General features: G+C 34.8%; 1 protein-coding gene across 1 annotated transcript in view; it reads left to right on the top strand.

Moving 5' to 3' along the window:
- Nucleotides 1–19,233, top strand: part of SPON1 (spondin 1) — a gene marked incomplete at both ends in the record, with an annotated part of 198,563 nt that overhangs the window by 64,140 nt on the left and 115,190 nt on the right. Inside the window, 3 exons of the mRNA XM_084263643.1 lie at nt 1,193–1,266; nt 1,922–2,044; nt 7,005–7,153. Coding sequence (XP_084119769.1) covers nt 1,193–1,266; nt 1,922–2,044; nt 7,005–7,153 — 346 coding nt within the window. The remainder of the gene's footprint in view (nt 1–1,192; nt 1,267–1,921; nt 2,045–7,004; nt 7,154–19,233) is intronic.

Genomic DNA, 19,233 nt, shown 5'->3' with positions numbered 1-19,233 from the left:
CCTTGTCAAAAAAAGGTTTACATCGTTGCAACACTTCCAAGCACACACAGCCTTACTTCTCTTTGCACTTCAACTGGTATGAGTGAGAACTAATTCTAGTAAGATCAAGACAATTATTTGACTGTAAAGTTTGAGGAAAAACAAGAATCCCGCCCTTGGTAGTTAGACTTTTAAATACAAGTCATAGTACAAAATGTTGCTAACATTTGTAAACAAAATGCTAGCTCCCAAAGCATGTTCCTTTCAGAAAACTGTCTGTCCAAAGAATGTCTTTAACCAAATTTAACCAAATTCTCTTTTCTTATTGGAAGAAGATTACATGGGAATTACATTTTTGTAGTTCAAATGTTCAAAGAAACTAGTTAAGTGTATTTAAAACTGGAAGGGGCTGCCTGAATTATTTTAATATATTTTCCAGTTGGTTATTGGTTTTGATATTTACCTTATTGTGGTTATGATACAAATGTGCAAGATGAACTTGGGCTTGGTGCTTTGCTGACTTCAAGATCTTTGATGTAAAATTCAATTTATGATCTCTCAGGAGGCTAAAAATCAACTAAATTTCAGATACACAGCTCCAGCCACAGAAACAAATTGCATATTGTCCCTGGTTTTCTCTGTATTGTTTTAAGATTCAATCTCCCCATTCCTTGCTAGACTGAGGCTTTTAAACTTCTGTTTTGTTTTAACTATAAGTCTTAATAAAATATTCTCGATTTAATTTTAGAGGCTTGTTTTTTGGAACCTTTGAATTGCTTTCAAAGACTTCAGCTTATGCTAGCTTTTTTGAGCTTCTGTTTTATGTGACATTTGCACTGAATTGCTGTTATATATCAGAAGTATTTATGTCTTCAGAATACCATGTAATTTCTTAAAAACAGCTGCTTGCTGTAGCTGTGATATTTTTCTGAAATGGAATATAATTTCAGTGTTTTTAGAATATAAAATCTGATAGAAATATTGAATATTCAGTTGATCATTATACATTCAAGTGCATGGATCCTCCCCAAATGACTATGATCACTTGTCTAAAGATCTAAGTTTCTGTGGGATATAATGAAATTCAAATGCAAGTTGAAATAAAAATATCCTATATGTAGTCCTTTATTGTGTATAATGCCTAGGTCTTTATCATGCATTTTTGCCTTCCTTTTAAGGAATAATATATTTAAAACTTTTTTTTTCTTTATAGAGCCAGTATAGTGCAGAAGCGCATAATTTATTTTCAAGATGAAGGATCTCTCACCAAAAAAATTTGTGAACAAGGTAAGGTAAAGTAAAAGATCTTTCTGCAATCTTGGCATGTTCTACCTATCATATCAAACTAAAACTCTGAGACCTTGAACAGTTACATCTATGTTCAAATTTAGGATCCCCAATTATGTTCTTCCTTATCATGTATATTGTACCTCATACAATCTTCCTTGCCTTTCCTTAGATGTGATACTCTCACCTTTTTAGCTCATCTTTGTGTGAAAATCATTGGTTTCCAGGGCACTTAGTTTATTGAATCTTGGGCTCTATCATCCTTTCCTAAAATCTAAATATTGTAGTTGGTGATTGCATTGCACTGAAGAATATATATGCTTTGGCTGTCCAAAATTTTCAAGCCTATTATGGGTATTTAGTCATATCAGATCAGAAACAGAAAGAAACCCATTTTAAATGTGAAGATGACTGAAACAATGGAGTTTTCTTATTTAAAAAAAGTAGGTTAAATCATCGCATCAACTTACAAACATGGTCTAGGTATTTCAAATTCTAGTTTAATTTAGTATAGCCCCACTTAACCTTCCCCTTTTTTTAAAATTTATTTTTAACTCAGATTAATGTACTGGTGTTTTTATTATGGCAACTTTTCCGTCATCTGTCAATTTTGAATTGTAACCCTTATCCATGGGTACTTTGCTGCTTTTTTCAGACTCAGCTTCAGAAGGTGTGACTGACAAACCAATTTTAGATTGTTGTGCCTGTGGAACTGCCAAATACAGGCTAACGTTTTATGGAAACTGGTCAGAAAAAACCCATCCCAAAGATTTTCCACGTGAGTATCATTCTTTTACTATTGTTACACCAAATAGAGACTGTGAAGAGGGTTGGAGCTTTTTGTACCATGCATTACTTATTTACAGCTCAGCAGAGTAAATTACGATGTGTATGCAATACTGCTAATGGTCAGTATTGAAAATCCATGGATCTTTCTGCAAATGCTCTACATAACAAATAATTCCTATTAATTTGCCTGACATTTTGAATGGAGTTGTGTATGAAATCACATTTTTATATTTCTTTGAAGTGAGAAAGGTTATTTTCTCTTTTTTCTTTTTTTTTTCCTTTTTGATAAGGTTAGACTGGCCTATAATAGCTTATAGACTGGCTTGCAAGTAGGAAAGGAAATTCTAAGAATAGGACCACAAAGGATGAGCAACACGTTAAAATTTTGAGTTTACAGCCATGCAGATCTAGCCAATATGTTTTCTTTAAAAGTCTTTTGAAAGATTCCAGTTTGTTTTCATGAGGCCTGAATCTTTCTGCTCAAGGACACGAGTTATATGGACCTCACAATGTTCCATTGTCTTTGCTGCTGTTGGTTCAACAGACAGATAAAGCACACCTTCTGAGCTTTGTTTCTCTGGGTTTTGTTAGTTTCTGAACTACAGAATCAGTATTTTTGTTGCAATAACCCAAGTAACTGTAAAAGCTAAAGTTACAAATACATGTGTATTTTGCATTTGTTCTTTCATTACTGACTCCATGTTCTGTGTCAGTAAAGGCTACAAAATTATTTGAGAATATGAATCGTATTTGTTGATCTTTAAATTTTGTTGTGTTGTCTGTGTCTGATGCTTATAGTGTAGATTTTATGTATATATATATATTTATAAATACAGTGTCAGAATGTCGTATAACTCAAATGTCTTGTGTATCAATCAGTTCACCAATTTATTGGTCTAAGCAATATTGCTTATGTTGTCTTTCATACATTTTAAGTTGAATGTAGCATTGTGCGATTATTATTTGCCAGCATAATACATGAGAGAGAAAACACGGCAAAACAAGTAATTGCAGGAATGCTCTTTTAATCTATTGGATGATTTACACAACTCTTGAGTGTCACATTAGACCTGCATTATTTGTCAGTGGTTAGAAATACAGCATGAGAAAATGATTGAAAACTATGAAATTAGTGTAATTTAATAATGTAATATTTGGGATAAATGGCCTTTTCTTTTATATCTAAGTCAGTGAACACATTAAGAGTATGGATGAATAATGAAATTAAGCGGCAATATTTTGCCACAAGAGCGGACTCTGTAGATTGCTATTTCTCCCCAATTACAAAGTGGTGAATTACATCAATATTTAACTTTAAATACTGGAAAAGTGAAAAAATTACCCTATAATGCTAGTGGGATTAAGCCCAGTAATAAAAGTTGATAAGATTTTACATTGAAATTTCTGCAAATTGAGAAACAATCTCATCCTGTTTTCATTTAAAAATTAAAACTAGTCATTAACATTACTGCTAAACTTCACAATGTATCCAAGATGGACTGTTATTCAAGATGGACTGTTTAAAATCACTAATCATTTGCCAAGCCATCACATTAAACATTCTGTTGTACTGTTATATGATAAGTATGGCTGAAATAGAAAGTAGATCACAAAGCTTTTTTTTTTGGTCTTTTCTTTAACTTCTCTTCTGATTTGCTTTAAAATCTGTAAATAATATTTACATTGTTGCTTAGCTTTTCTCCAAAGACCTGCTTTTACCAAATAAAGTATTTTCTTCTGCTATCACACAGAATGTTTCTGGAAGGTACAATGCAAGACGTTTAATTCTGGAAAACTATTTTGAGGTTTACACAAATTCAATGGATTAGAAATAATTTTACACTTGTTATACTTCCACAGTTAAAATAGCATCATTCTATTAAATTTAAAAGTGGAATATTAAAAAAATAATAATATTTAAAATATTGGCTGTTTAGGAGTTATCAGATGCGCCTATTCTGTAGAGCATTGCTTAGAATGAAAACACTGCAATGTGATCTTGTTCAGAGTGTGCCATAGGGTGAGTGGAGAGAGCTGCAGCACAGCTGTAGAAAGGGCTAAAACCTAATTCTTAAAACAATTTTGCTACCATGGATCTCAGACTGAAAAAAATAAACTGATTTGAAAACTAAGGCTTAAACAAAGTGATCATGCTTTTCAGGTAATATTTGCAAGTTATTACAACTCCTGATAATAAGACAAGTGGAAGTCGAGTATTTCATTTGTTATTAAATCAGGCTCAAGGCAAACCATTAAATTTCCTATCGCATTTTACCAGTTAAAAGGATTTATATTTACATATGCCCTGTGGCTTAAAATAACATGTTCTCTCTGGGTATCACCCATTTATGATAGCAAAAGTATATATGCTCTACATCCTGATTTTATATGGAACAACTATGAAATATGTCAAAGGATACATTCTCATGATGACACTGTGATCTTTATGAAAAAATATACAGGTGTTTACATTGAGAGAAACTACTATAAAAAGGAGTGAAACAAGTGAAATAACACCATTTGAAAGTTGTCAGTATTTCAGTTTGCTGTCTGGGTAGTTTGCTGAGTTGGATAGTGACATTGAACTGATGATGCAAAATCGCTCTGCCCTTGTACTGCTCAGATTATTTCATGTGAAGTTTTTTTGATGTCTGGAGGAAAATGTTTGATAAACTGTATTGAGTTGTCTCTTTGCTCTCATAATAAATGGGAGGTTCAGAGTGAGAAGTGAAACATTTTCAAATGTGCAGATTTTGTAAAAGGTGTAGGGCAGATACAGAATGCTTCAAACAGCTCATTTGGGCAAGGTGGGTCAGCTGCTTTATCTGCACAGCAAGTATCTTTAGGGAGAGGTGTTTAAGGGTGAGGTTGGGCTCTGGTTACAGAAGATATTCTTGATCTGCTTAGGACAGGGAGTATGAGAGGCTTTGGAGCACATGAAACGATTCATTATACGTTTTACTAAAGATTTAAAAGCACTCTGGTTCCTCTCTGTAGTGATAAATTTTTCTCTTGTATGGACTATGAGGAACCTTCTCTTCGAAGTTTCAGTAAGTGTCACTTACTGTGTTTCAGGGAAAGCTGCTGTCTATGTCTTGTGACATAGACCTGTGTGCTAGGAAGAAAGAATGGGCAAAACATCACTGCAGCTGAATGGCATTATCTCTCTGGGGTTTGACATAGCACCAGCATATATTTAAGGAACAATTGCTAGATCTTAGACACAGAAACCATCTTCTGACAGTAGTCCCTTCAGTGGGTCTCCCATCTGAATGGGGAGGAGGTTTAATTTTGGGGTTTTTGCCTCATTTGTGGCTCAAGTAGTGATTAATGGACTCTGAAAACATCAAGTGTACTATAGTTCAGTGCTCAGTAGGTGTGTTTTGGTCCAAGTTTAGTACTAGGGAAACTATGGAGGCTTTATTTGCCCTGTTGCTAGGCCATCTCCCTAATCTATTTATTCTGCTTGCTACACTTTTCTGGCTTTTTTCCCCCCATCACTGGAGTTCATTTTTTTATTTCTAATCTATTTTCTATTCTCCTGTGATTAGGTTCCTGCATCTGACTTTATCTATTCAATTCTCTACACTGTCTTTTTCAGTTTCATTGTCCCACCTTTCACATCATAGATTTGCATTCCCTTTGTTTACTTCATTATTCATTTTTCATTTATTTATTCTAATTTTCAGCTGTTTTTACTGCTACTCTCTACCTTTTGCATTGCAAAGAAAAATGTTAAGTATTGTCTCACTTCATCATTCTGTCTCCCTCATCTCCTACAGTCTTTGCATTGTTACCAGACTGTCTGCTTGTGCGAGCAGTTCGTTTTCTGATCCTTTTCCTTTAAGCCTATATCTTTGCAGTGTTGTTTGACACTGAAGTGAATTCATTTTTATTTCCAGTACTGTGGGACTTCTGTGACTCTTTATTTCTGCTCGATTGTCTTTTCAATTCCGTCAGACTTCTCTAACATTTTTTCTTTAAACTTTTCTACTTTTTTTTTCCTGTTCAAGAAGACAAGAAAGAAGAACAGGAATCCTTTTGCTTAGCTTTACAACTCTTACACCATGGGAAACTTGAGCAAGGAACTCAGTGAATATAGAAACACCAAAACTCCCTTCCTAAATTAAAGGGAACCTTTACTAGTGGTTGAGGTGAGGGTGGGAAAAGGAGACATGGCACATGTATAATTTAAGTATTCCAAAGCAGAAAAAACAGCTATTGTCAGTCTCAACAAGAGCAGTCCTTTGTCAGTTTTTCTGAAGTTTCCTGGAAGAAGTACTGGACACCATTTGCCAAAAGAAAACGAATGTTTCACCTCCTGCTTCTGCAGGAAGCTGCTATGGGTGGTTTCTGGCCAGTTATAGCTCTGTACCTGATAATGTTTGGGCACAAAGCTATAAATGAAAATCTATAACATTTAATGATAGTGTAATCACTCTTATATCTACCCATTGCTGTCACCATTCAAACACAAATCTAATGGACTGTTAGAAACCAGGAAAGTAAGGAAATGACTTGCTGTTGAATCTTTGAGTAACTACTGACAGTTTCCCTTGCAGGTTTCATCCTCAAAGATATTTTATATGGAAACCTAAAAATGTTCTTAAACTTTCTGAAGAAGTGAAGTCTTCTGTGAATAAAAATACATACTATGGCTGTGTGTCTGGGGGGCCGCTTGATTAGCCAGAATATGATCTTTGTCACCATTCAGCCTGTGGGGTTATATGCAATAATTACTGACACTTTATGCTGTATTTCTGTACTTCACTGGCTTGTTCTGTTCTTATTACTCTAAAGTTATGGTGTATTGATTTAGTGAGAACTGACAGCATGCATGCTGGTACTGGTAAAGTCTGGGTACTTCAAACCTTTTGCTTTAATAAGAAATTAGGAATTACACTTTGAGGGTATCTTGATGGCTGATTTTGTTTTTCCCTCCCTGAAAGGACGCACCAACCACTGGTCTGCGATCATTGGTAGTTCTCACTCAAAGAACTACATCCTTTGGGAGTATGGAGGATATGCTAGTGAAGGTGTCAAACAAGTTGCAGAGTTGGGGTCCCCAGTAAAGATGGAAGAAGAAATTCGACAGCAAGTAGGTGCAATTCAGTGCATACTTTAAAAAATGTGTCCTAGCTTAGCCTGTGAATAATTTATCATTGACAATGTCTATGAATGTCATTTTGCTGGCTAATTTTCAGTTAAGAAGTTTAGGAGATCTTCTGGTCTTTTAAGACTCATTCTCTCTCTGGCAAAAGTTCTTGTTTGTGAAAGGACAAGCAAGTTGCAGTGTTCTGAACTTAGGAAGTGTCATGCAAGGCATAAAGCAGTGGTATAAAAGTAAAATTCATTTTTCTGGTCTCAAATCGTGAAGACAGAGTTTATTAAAGGAATACCATGAAGACAGCAAGCAAGCAATATTTCGTATTCCTTTTTGAAGTGGTGATTTTTAGTTTCTAGTATATTGTAGGTTTGTTTCTCTTTCTTGTAAGCACTTTATTTGAAGTTTTCTGCAGATTGATTCAAGTTAGAAATGCTCTTATGGGAGAGGAGGTGGGTTTTGTTGCTGAGCTGGAAAGCTTTACACAGCTACACTAATAAAATTTGATGGATCTGGATTATGGTTTAAAGTAAAAAGAGTCTTTACAGCCTATCAATTTACAGGGGATTGATTCAGCTGAACAGAAATCAATCTTTCAAATAGTTTATAGATTATTTTCACTTTTTTTATATGAAGTAACAAGCAGCCAAGTAAAATATACCAGGATGTGTTGATGATTATTATTAAGACATCTACCTCCATGAAATTTAAGGCCTCATTGAAAACTGAGCTCAGGTATAAGACAGAAAGAATGTAAATATTATGATATATGTAAGAACTATACGTATAACTTTATGTAGATGGCATGGAGGGGGGAGTAAGTGCATATATGTCATAGTTGTGATTATTCCACATGGGAGAGAAGGCAGCAATTGCCCCCAGCAGCTTATTAACTGTACTGACAAGCTCCTGTACTGACAAGACAGGAGCAGTAAGAAAAAGGCAGAAAAGTTAGACAGATTTGATTTACTAGAGTTGGTCTGATTATGCTTTCCTGACTTTCCTCCCAAATTGGTAAATAGTACAAGTAAGGAAGAGACTTAGTCCAAGGCAGATAGACCATGTAGGATAGCAGGGACACACAACAAGGGGAAACAAAATGTGAGCCAAAGAGCTTGTTTTGATGTTTCATGGGCCTGCTTTGCCTTGCCAACTTTTAGCATGCTGTGAGAGGCTTAATATATAATTGTTATGTAATATTTTTAATATATTCCTGGGAAATTTTCTGCTTTTGCCAAATGTACTGAGAATTAACGATTTCAAAACAGCTGGAATTTTATAGAAGTATTTGTGCTTCAAGTATTCAATGCCCATTCTTTTTATAAGGTACACATTTTAACAATGAAATTGAAATGTAGTGAGAATGGAAAATAGTACATCACACTTCAGTAATGAACAAAAATGTCTTTCCCTACTAATAACTATTTATGCATCACAAGCATACTTTACTTAATTACTTGTTTTTCAGATGAGACAATCTATTCCTTAATATTGAACACATGTAAGAAGCCCTCTGTACCTACAATCAGTTTTGGTACATTTGGGTGGATTTTTTCTTTTGTCTGATAATTCTGAATATGAAGTCAGAAAACTAAAAGTATTTAAGATTACAGTGTTGATTAAAAATATTCCCTCATGGTAGCTTCTGTCTGTTAAAGAGAATATTTTGAAGAGTCCTCTATAACACTTAAATATAGAGACTTCTAGAGAGATACATAAAAGGATTCAACTATATTCATATAGACAGTGTAGATCAATAACAAAGACTGTTTTGCCCATGAGGAAATCTGTATAGTGAAAGGCTTTACATTCTGAATTTAATTTGCTGACTTGTGATGTTTAAGCGTGTATGATCATGGTACAAGAACAGGTAGTATGTTTGACAAACTCCTCCCACCCACTCCCCCATACCTCCAAAATCAGCATATAATGTAATATATTAAAACATATGTAAAGGAATATAAAAGAGAAAACATGGAATGTGGTGGTGAGATGTGATGATGGGTACATTATTCTCTTTATCCTATACTAAACCTCTGGCATCCCTTGGAAAAGAAAGCAGGACTTGATCCTAGATAACTTGCATTATCATCTTTACTGAGAAGTGGCTGGATATTATCCTAGAAATACTATGTAAACCCCAGTGAAATAAAATAATAGCAGAGTATTCCATTTACCACATAACTTACCGTTCTGGCTGCTTACTTTAGAAATCAAGATTTTTCTCATAGTAGGTCCACATGTAATAAAGAAAACCAGTTTAATTAGTATCTTTGTACAAAAAAAAGAGAGACTTTGCACAGTCTTCACAAATACTTTATAGGAAAGGGATTGGTGCACCTGAATTTTAACTACAGAAGGATTAGTTGTGGTCTGGAAACACTAGGAGCATGGGAAGATTATGTGATGAAATATAGGTAGAGGTGCAATTGTGAACGGTTGTGCTGAGCATTGGTGGAAGAGGCAGTGAAGTTGAAGGAATATGGAAAAGAATGAAAATCATTATTCTTTCTGCTTTCCAAATTCTGTGCTGTTTGTCATTATCTGCCACGTATTTGTAAAAAGGAGATGTATTTATACTCTGGATTCAAATTTGAGGTGATTGTGACTTTTAGAATACATAAAATAGCTAACTGGCTAAATTCTCAGGGGTGGGGCTTTTTGGTGCTGAAATTGCACATGGAATTAATAAAAGCCACAGTTCATTGCAACATCAGCCCTGTCCGGTTGTGTCAAACCTGCAATAATTCTCCTGATTCTCCTGGTTCAATCTAATCCAAGCAATGAGCTAGTGTTATAACAATATTACCTACAACAATGTGGGATATCAACAAAGGCCATAACAGTTTTATCAGGTTTATTTGACTTTATTTTTTTCTTTTTATCATCTGTTTAAACTGTGCTAATATTTTTTAGAGATACTGAGGTAATGTGCTATGATCAAAACAGCATAGCTAGTAATGCCAGGAGCTTATTCGCTAACATTTCAGTCAGGTTTGTTTGTTATTTTAATTGTGCTTTTTCCTACACAATATCCCTGCCTGCCTTGAAATTGATTTTTATGAGTTATTTCTAAAAATTTACCATCCTTGATTGGAATGAAGAAAAAAAAAGGCTTTTTTTAAAAAGACCTTTACTAAGAAGTGCACCAACAATTGTGTCACTAACCGAAGAGTCTCAAGCATGAGTATTTCTGCTCCCCATATGACAGACTACTGAACCATCATCAGCTTTTCTTCTTGACTGAGCACCTTCAAATGCTCTGATTTGTGTTGTTACTGTAAAGAACCTGTATGATATTTTTGCATGGATGGTCCTGGCTACTGTAAACTTGCTTTGTACTTTGTTTATCTGTGAGAACTTAAAGGAACTAATCAGCCTTTTTGTTAAACTGTTCCTGTCAGCCTGGAAGTCACAGCACATAAGAGTTCTACTAAAACAATCTGTCAAGCTGATGTGTACAATAGGATAATTCATGCGTTATACTTCAGGGTTTATAAATGAACAAAGGCTTGAGAAGGAATTATGTGACTAAAAGAATGTTCACTGACCTCATGTATCTCTGAAATATATTCACTCTTTCACTTTGTTCTCAGAAAGCCTGGTTTGCCCAGAACCTGTTATTTGATAATGTGCCCCAACAGAAACAAATACAGACATTGGAAGTGGAATTCTACATCCATAATGTGATTGCTCTATTTAAACAAACTTCAGATCCTAGGCCAATTAAACAACATTAAAATAGAGACATAATACTTTTTGATTTAAATATCTCATGCCTTAAGAGAACTCATTTGTTTTTGCCTAATTATTTTAGGATAAATACAAAGTAATTCTACCGGGGTAGAACCCAGGGTAAGTAGTATTCCGTACCTTGCTCCTATCTCCAGGAAATGCACTTTGTACACTCTGATCATTTGCTGTGGACTCATAGATGACATTCTTACAGGTTTGGTTTAATGCTCTGAAATGTCAGCAAGAGGGATGGCTTTTTGCATTGACATGGGTGGCTCAGGTTAGAGCTAGCTATATCTCCAGAAGAGGCATTTCTGCTTTGCAATAGGATGCTTGTAAATTTTTTGACACATGATAATTTATGTGAAGACAATTTATTAATTAAAGATGAAACCTGAAATATCTCTCACAGAGTAGAATATGTAATTGTTATGATTCTATCTAAGCATTTATTTTTGCAAAATAGTTCTGGTTTAGATTTTTTTCAACATATCCATATAATAAAATGGGGAGTAAAAATTAATTTTATTTCTGTATTGCTTCTGATTGATTGATTTTTATGAGAAATAATTCCAGTAATTCCATTTAATAGTTACGATTTCATTACCTGTTTTGTAACACAGCACTATGTTCTTCTGTAGAAGAACTGGGGTCATTATGTTTTTCTGACTGAAGCTGATAAACCACCTGAATTACAAAGAGGAATCTGTAGTAATATTGACTACTTGCTGTTACAGCAATTTATTATGGTGTTTGCTGAAACATGCTCAGAATTTTGGGTTTTTGTATTATCTCTTTTTGTGTACTTATAGAACTTAAAATCAGCTAACCAGCCAGGGAGGTTCAACTGAGTTGCACTTGTGCATCACATATCAGCTTAAAATTGTCCCTGAACACTTAAGCTTCAGAGACCATGATACCTTGTCCATGTTTGCGAATAAGGCTACTTTGCACTTGAAAGCTGTGATTGCTGCAGAAGTAGTTTAGTCTGTGCTTGTTTAAAGTAGCTAAAAAATTAGTGACAACATGATGGCCTTGCCTTCATTGCAGATGGAGATAAAAACATATACAGGATCTTAGATTATTTTGCTATCTATTGCCATAGATATTTCTACTACTGTTGTTGCTCATGGAAAATAGAAGAAATTGGCCTACTGGGATGTCTACATTTGTCATACCCATAGGGCCCCCTTCCTCCTCGGTCCCCGGGAGCGGATTTGAGTTCCCATCCAGTTGTCAGAGGCAGCAGCCTCTCTCTGCTGAAAAAAAATGGAATGCTTAGGAAATACTAGTATGGCCATAAAGTCTAGTATGAAAAGTAGAGTCACTGTTCTTACAGATAGTCCAAAACCCCTTTAGGTTTCTGTGCAAAACCCACAGAAATTTTCAGTAGATTTTGGACTTGTTCTAGCAGTGGAATAGTAAGCACTGTCCCAGGATGCTTTCTAGTTTAGTTCCAGTTTTTAATACTCTGTTTAATGTAGTTCTGGACAGGTAAGTGGCTTCATTGTCAATTTATGTCTAGACTTTTGTCTGCGCAGTTAGTCCTCTTAATTTGTTCTGTGCATGTACTTCTGTTTTATAGTATGGCATGTTTACACCCTTTGAAAATGTTAAGTGGTAGATCATAAAATTATAGAATATACTGAGTTGGAAGGGACCCATAAGGATCATCACATCCAACTCCACATGGGGCCAAGCCAAGTCAAAGCATGTGACTGAGTGCATCGTCCAGATGCTTCTTGAGAAAAAAAATTCCATTCTTTCCTTTTGGAAGATATACCTTATATAATAATTTACAGTCTCTGGCATGTTGGTAATTAGAAGTTTTGAAATGCTTGTTTACTATGCTAAATTTCTGCCAAAGAGAAATTGTTGTCTATTTATGTCATAAAGGGAAGCTTTAACTAGCAGTAAATAATTCGTGGAACAGGTTTCTGAAGACCTCTTCTAGGGTAGCTTCCATCTTTTAATAAACTACTGCTAGAAACTGTAAATAGGATGATTCACAGTTTGTGTTGCTTTCTTAAAAACAAACAAAAGCTATTCATTGCAAATGCACTTTTTTAAAAACAGTAATAATAAATATGCTTCTCTAAAAAGAAATAAAGCTGACGTTGAATGCTGTACCATTTTGTTTTGTGGTGATATCATAAATTGTGGCAAGCATGATACTAATATAGGTCAACGTACAGCATTCATTTTGAAAGACACATCTTTAAAAGGGGCCTTTTTCTGATAATTGAAATACAAAATAGAAACCCATTAAAAATATTCTTTTTCTTAATTATTTAATTTTCTTTTATATCTTAGTGACTTATAAGGCAGATACTTTAAAAGGAAAGTCAGAGCAAGAAACTCTACTTTTTTTCTGTCATAATGGTATATAAATTGTGCTTCTACAAATTCTTAGTCTTCTAAAGAAAGTATGGGGAACCCCACATTTAAATTTCTTCACTTTCTGTAGGTGCATATAAATAACAGTCACTGTATGTTCTCATCAGTAAGCTAGTATTTGGTTTTGATAGTTACTGTAGTCTGTAACTGGAATTAGATTGCAAAATCCGAAAATAACTAAAATGTGGAATGTTCAGTTTGAGATATCAAAAAGAAAGGAAGCATTCATTTAGGAAGGTTAGTAAGAGCTCCACTTCCCTCTTTTTTTGCTGGTGAAAATAGTCCCTGTAAATACTGGAAATGTGTATCTTTTTGACTAATTCTGAATTCAAAAAGCACATTCAGTTCATTTGAAAGCCATTGCAGTTAATCACATCTTACAAAGTCAAGCTCCAGTAAATGAATATTAAGTGGTGTATTATTCCTGAGTGAAAACATGGAAGGTTCAACATACTTTTAGTAGTTTAGGCAGTCAGGAAAAAAAAAGGAAAATTTGTGCTTATCCTAAAAATTGCATTGTGTTATGGATAAAATCTCAATCATTAGAACACAGTCCTTATGCCACAGTTAATCCATATGCAGTTTTTCTGTTTGGAGGATTGTGAGAGCTGGCAGATATTGAACACATTTTGTGCAAGATGTCTTTTTTAGGATTGTGGTAATCTCCTTGGTTTAGAACATCAGGCAGAACACAATTTTGAAATTGTATTTAGCCTTAGGTCAAAATAGTAGCTCGGTTAGCATTGTATTTTCAAGGTATGTCAAGTTGTTTTTTGCCAGGCTTAGTAACAAGGCCAGGAAAATGCTGTAAAATGACTGGAAACTCACTCTGTCAGTAGAGTTGTAAATCTTAGTGAAACATTCTGGTTACCACTGCTTATTTGGATTTGCGATTCATCTTTACTCCACTTGTATCATGTGCAGAGCAAGGCCAAGTGTCTCTTTGTCATAGTGAAAAGAAGGTAATTTCTGCTTTAAAGATCTGTGAGAACTTTTGCACTCGAGATCAAGGAACTGTTTATCCACTGCCACTTTGTTCCATGATGGATGGGTGGGTGTTTCCCTTGCAAGAAAAAGACTTTGGAGTTTAACATGATGGGTGCTGCCATGCCATAGAGAAGATGACAAATGTCTTCTGTTGCTGATTCAAAAATTCTATCTCAATATACTGAGGTGTATGATGCATTGCAGGAAATTTCTTCATCTATTTAAAATTAGAAAATGCTTTTAGAAATTGGAAGCACTGAAGACAGTCCTGTTAAGATATTGTTTCCATGCAAAATAACCTCAGGTTGGCTTGTGCACAATACATGTAGCTATGCCATGCAAATGTAGCATCAAAAGCATTTCTCCCTCCCTACGTTGAACACCCAGCATGTGCTCTGTCCATGAACTGATCTCCAGTCTGCTCAGAAATGAGGAATTTCCCCCAGTTAAGGTGGCCTCCAGTCCAACATTTCCATTCTAAAAAACAATATTAAGGAGTGACATTCTGAACATCAGGGATGCCAATACCCTTCTCAGCATTACCAGGAGAAAATACTTGTTATTAGGTGAGCTGGGCTTCTCTCTGCCTGCCACCTTTCTTAACATCTTTTCTCAGAAGTTACAATCTCCCATATTCCCTCACACCTTGGCAACTGAGTGAGGACTGTTGGTTGTTTTAGGTAGAAGTGTAGAGTATATGGGGAGGAAAAAAAAAATAAAACTTTTTCCTGCACTTTTGACAGCAGTTACTGTTTGATAATAAATAAGGCAGCTTGATTTTTAAAACTCCGTGTTGTAAGCTCTCATCTTGCTTAATAAATTCCAGAGGTTTCACACCTCTAACTTGTATAGGAGTCTTTGAAGTTTTGCCCTCTGAATAATTACTTGGTTATTGATATGAAACAATTTGCATAAGCAAACGATGAGTTGAGGTTTTAACAGTTAGTTCAATAGTTAGCTTTCCTTTAATTTCCCTTAATTTGCCTTGCTGCTTATTTTTTTCCAATTATCACAGACCTTACATTTCTAATAGAAAACAAGAAAACCAACTTTTCGTAAAATCCAATAATCAGGTTCTCTTTGAATAAAAAACCTTCAAACAAGGTAGAATTCTTTTTGCAGAAGGCAGACCTTTCAAGAGAAAAAAGTTTACCTCAAAGACTAGTTTTTCCTCAGTGAATTCTGATGCTGAATTTTGCTGAAATGAGATCAACAAAATTTCCTACCCTTTTTATTGTCTATAATAGCAGAGAAGCCTATCAAGGCCTGTAGAGATTTTCTCTGCCTCTTTGATAGCTTGCTGGTTTGCAGTAAAGCAATGCTAGAGGAAGAAAACTGTTGCTCCTGGTAAATTCATTAATTTGGACAGTATGCAATAATTCTATCTCTCCAGTACACAGACATAAAAGCCACTAGGAAATCTTGTCTGTACAAGACAATATGATTGGATTGCTAGATATTATTTGCTAATTTTAAAGTCTTTTAAAATATCTTGCCTTTTCATTTCCTGCAGTTAGATTTTATCATGCTGTTCTGCTATCACAAAATTATTACTATCCTGTAGAGGATTCAACCAGTGGAAAGATGCAATGCCATTACTTTAAATTTATTTTCTTTCAGTCTACCACTGTAGTATTTTTAAAACATGAACATTTCAGATGTATTTTTTCTTCTTGTGCCGCTAATATTGCGGAACAAACTTAGGAAAAAAAGAGTAGAAACAAATTTGACAGCAGAAGTTCAGTGAAATCAGTCTCCTTTCTTGCAACTCCTCTGTTTCAGAATGGCAGCTCTAAATCCTAACAAGGCATAGCAGATGCATTTGAGGAGCAACTCTTAAGGCGCTCAGGAACTCTCTTACAGCAAAACAAGTGGAATGTTAAAGAACAGAAACTGTAGAAGAGCTAATACCAATAATGTCAACTGTTTGATGGGCATGTAAAGCAAATGCTTACTCTCTTCCTTCTCTGGGAGACATTGCCTGAACTCCTGTTAAATTTAGTGAAGTCTGTTTTATAAGGGTCAGAATACCACTAAAAAGAACAGATTAGGGAAGAGTTGACTGCTCTCTGAATACTTTCATCTGCAGTGGTTTCACCTGTGATTAAAATGCTGTTGGTTGCATAGCCAGTGGCATTCAGTTGCCTATTAAGGAGGTGCTGCAAATACTGAAGTAGTGGCTAAACTCTCATTAGCAGCATTTGTGAGTAACCACAGGTTCTTCCCCTGTTTTCTCTCTTGTGGAATTGTAAATATTGTTCAAAGGAGCAGCATGATATAACAGCTGAAGCTGAAGAATGCTACTAGCTTATTTAACTTGCAGATGCTTAATTTTTCAACTAAATTTTCAATTTAAAAACTAAAGGAATAAAGCCACAATGCCAAATTCATCACTCTGGCATAAGCGTTGTAGGAATTGTTTTCCTCTTTTTTTTTTAGGATGCTTAGTTCACAACTCTGTTGTTATGATTATATCAAATGCTTATTTCCACCTAAATCCCAGCAGAACTCAGAAAAATACATTTTCAAAACCAAATGTGGATGCACTTATATGAATACCGCTTGGCCTGTGTCATTTTCTAAGACACATCTTCTCAGTTAAATATCTAGACCATAGATAGTGATTTAAAAATCCCTTTATTACATTTAAAGTGCAATGAATAGGCATAGTCATGTTATTTTACATATATACTAATATGTAGCAAATGAACTGGCCCAAGACACTGAACAGGGAGTCGTCTGTCTTCATTTCAACTTTTAACTTTGCTTTGTTAGATTGTTTTTCCAGGACTCTGAAGTGTTGTAGTCAATATCAGTCAAAAGCAGAAGCGTGACTACTTGTTTGTAGGGGTGGGAAGGTTGATGCTGTTGACTAGTCTTTAGCTCAGGGACAGGATGATGTGCTTGAAGTTTCAGTGTTTCTTTGAAGTTCACCAGTCAAATGTTGGCATAACATAGACATGGATTTAGGAACTGTAATATATGCTGTGACCTGAAACAACTTCAAGAGTTAATACAAGGCTCAGATGAAAATCTCTCTTATTGTTATTGTTGGTTACAAACTCTCTGGGTTTCTTCTTAAAAAGATTGTATAGAATTGTCTGCCAGTCGGCACGCTCATTTAAACATGGCTCGACTCATTTGTTGTATTTTTACTTCAGTCAGTGATATCTTCAAATAAATACCATTACTTATATTATGGGCTGTATTTTTCTATTCCAGAAACATTCTGTGAAAAAAAAAGTTATCTGAAAGGAGACAATCAAGACTACATGTATATTTGTTACCTGCATTGACACTCACTGATATTTGATGTTGCAAATTATATAATATACTGGGCTCAAAAGTAGGTATATTGATAACTAAAAAGTATTCTATAGAATTTTTTTTTAAATAATTCGGAAATTTATGTGGGATAATAACCTGTGCAACATGTAAGTTGATGCTTTGCCAGTATAAACACTGACCACCTTAGTTATTTTCTTCTTTATGAGTGAAAAGAGGCCAGCACTGTATCTGTTTCTGTAAAGTGCTTAAATAAGTTATTCCTTGCCTATATAGTAACTCATCTAATTTGGACAAGTCAGTTTATTCCTCTTATCCTGTTTTTTACTATACTAGTCAGTCTTGGGAAAGGAAGAAAATATGAGGTGACTGGATAAGTTGTTTTATTTACAGAAATATTACAAGCCTTAAAAGTTTTCCGAGCTGTATTCCCTCTAAGTTGGTAACATTAATTTAGATGTTGAGGATGCAGTGCTATTGGCCCAGCTCCCCTTCTTTTATAAATGACATTTTTAATACACAATACTTTTAATATATTCAGTACTTTAAAAATATCATCTTTGAGAATAAATGCCAACATAGAAAACAGAACTCTTTCAAAGGTCTATTGAAATATGGAAGATAAATGGTTTATTAAGTATTTTTTAATTATAGACTGAAAGTAGACTTGGACTACCTGGTTCATAAGGTTGTTTTGATGCACAAACCAGATATTATATTGGTATTAGTTGAACCTACGGGGATTTGTTATTGAATATCTGACAGACAGAAACGCCTATGAACCAAGCAAGAATTAAGTAAGTGTGAGTGTATTTATGTCTACAATATCTTAAATTGTGTGATATGAAATGAGTTTTACTACTCCTATTTGGATATAAATTCCCAGATTAGTTGACAGTGGAGTGATAGTGGAAGGAAACAGATGATGTCTTGAAAACTACAATTTTCGGCGTACATAAATTAGAAATGCTACTTTTCAAGTATGCTTATTAACCATGCTTACTTCTGTACTTTGAGAAGGGATTCTCAATGTGAGGGTAAGGGGAATGAAGAGAGGGGAAATTGATAGTAGTTTTGCCACAGAGTAAGTTAGAATGTTGTTAAATTTTTTTTATCTGTTATGAATGTAATCTTCGTAGTGGCTTTGTAGTGGAGGTTGGGGACTACAAAATGATGATTTATTCTGGATGTTCAGGTTGCTAAGAGGAAGAAGCTGTGCTTTGGGTCTGTGTGGGAAGTTGAAGTCAAACCCTTATACTTCTAATGTGAGCAATGCACATTGTATCTAAAATTGTATAAATACACCTAGCCACATATGAAACTAATACAATAGTGATTAATATCTACAGACTGTTCTCAGCGGGCTTTTTCTTGTTCCTTACATTCATGCTCCAGGACATCAAAATGCAGCATTTGCTTTTAGTGTTCTTCCCAAACAATGAGGTCAGTTCAAATACTCAGCTGCATCAACACTGCTTTTCCATCCTCACAGCTTCAGTTTCTCACACTTTTCAGAATATAGTTAGTTACATGTATGATTTTTTGCTTTCATCCCTCTTTCAGCTGAGAAGGGACCTCTAAAAGCAGTTTTTCATAACTGCACGTGGTTCATTCTGCTGAAAACTACTATGTGACTTTTGTGCTATTAAAATGAAAAACAAAGGAATAAA

This window comes from Gallinula chloropus (assembly GCF_964237585.1).
Source record: "Gallinula chloropus genome assembly, chromosome: 4".
Taxonomy (NCBI): domain Eukaryota; kingdom Metazoa; phylum Chordata; class Aves; order Gruiformes; family Rallidae; genus Gallinula; species Gallinula chloropus.
This window is presented reverse-complemented; position numbering and strand designations above follow the sequence as displayed.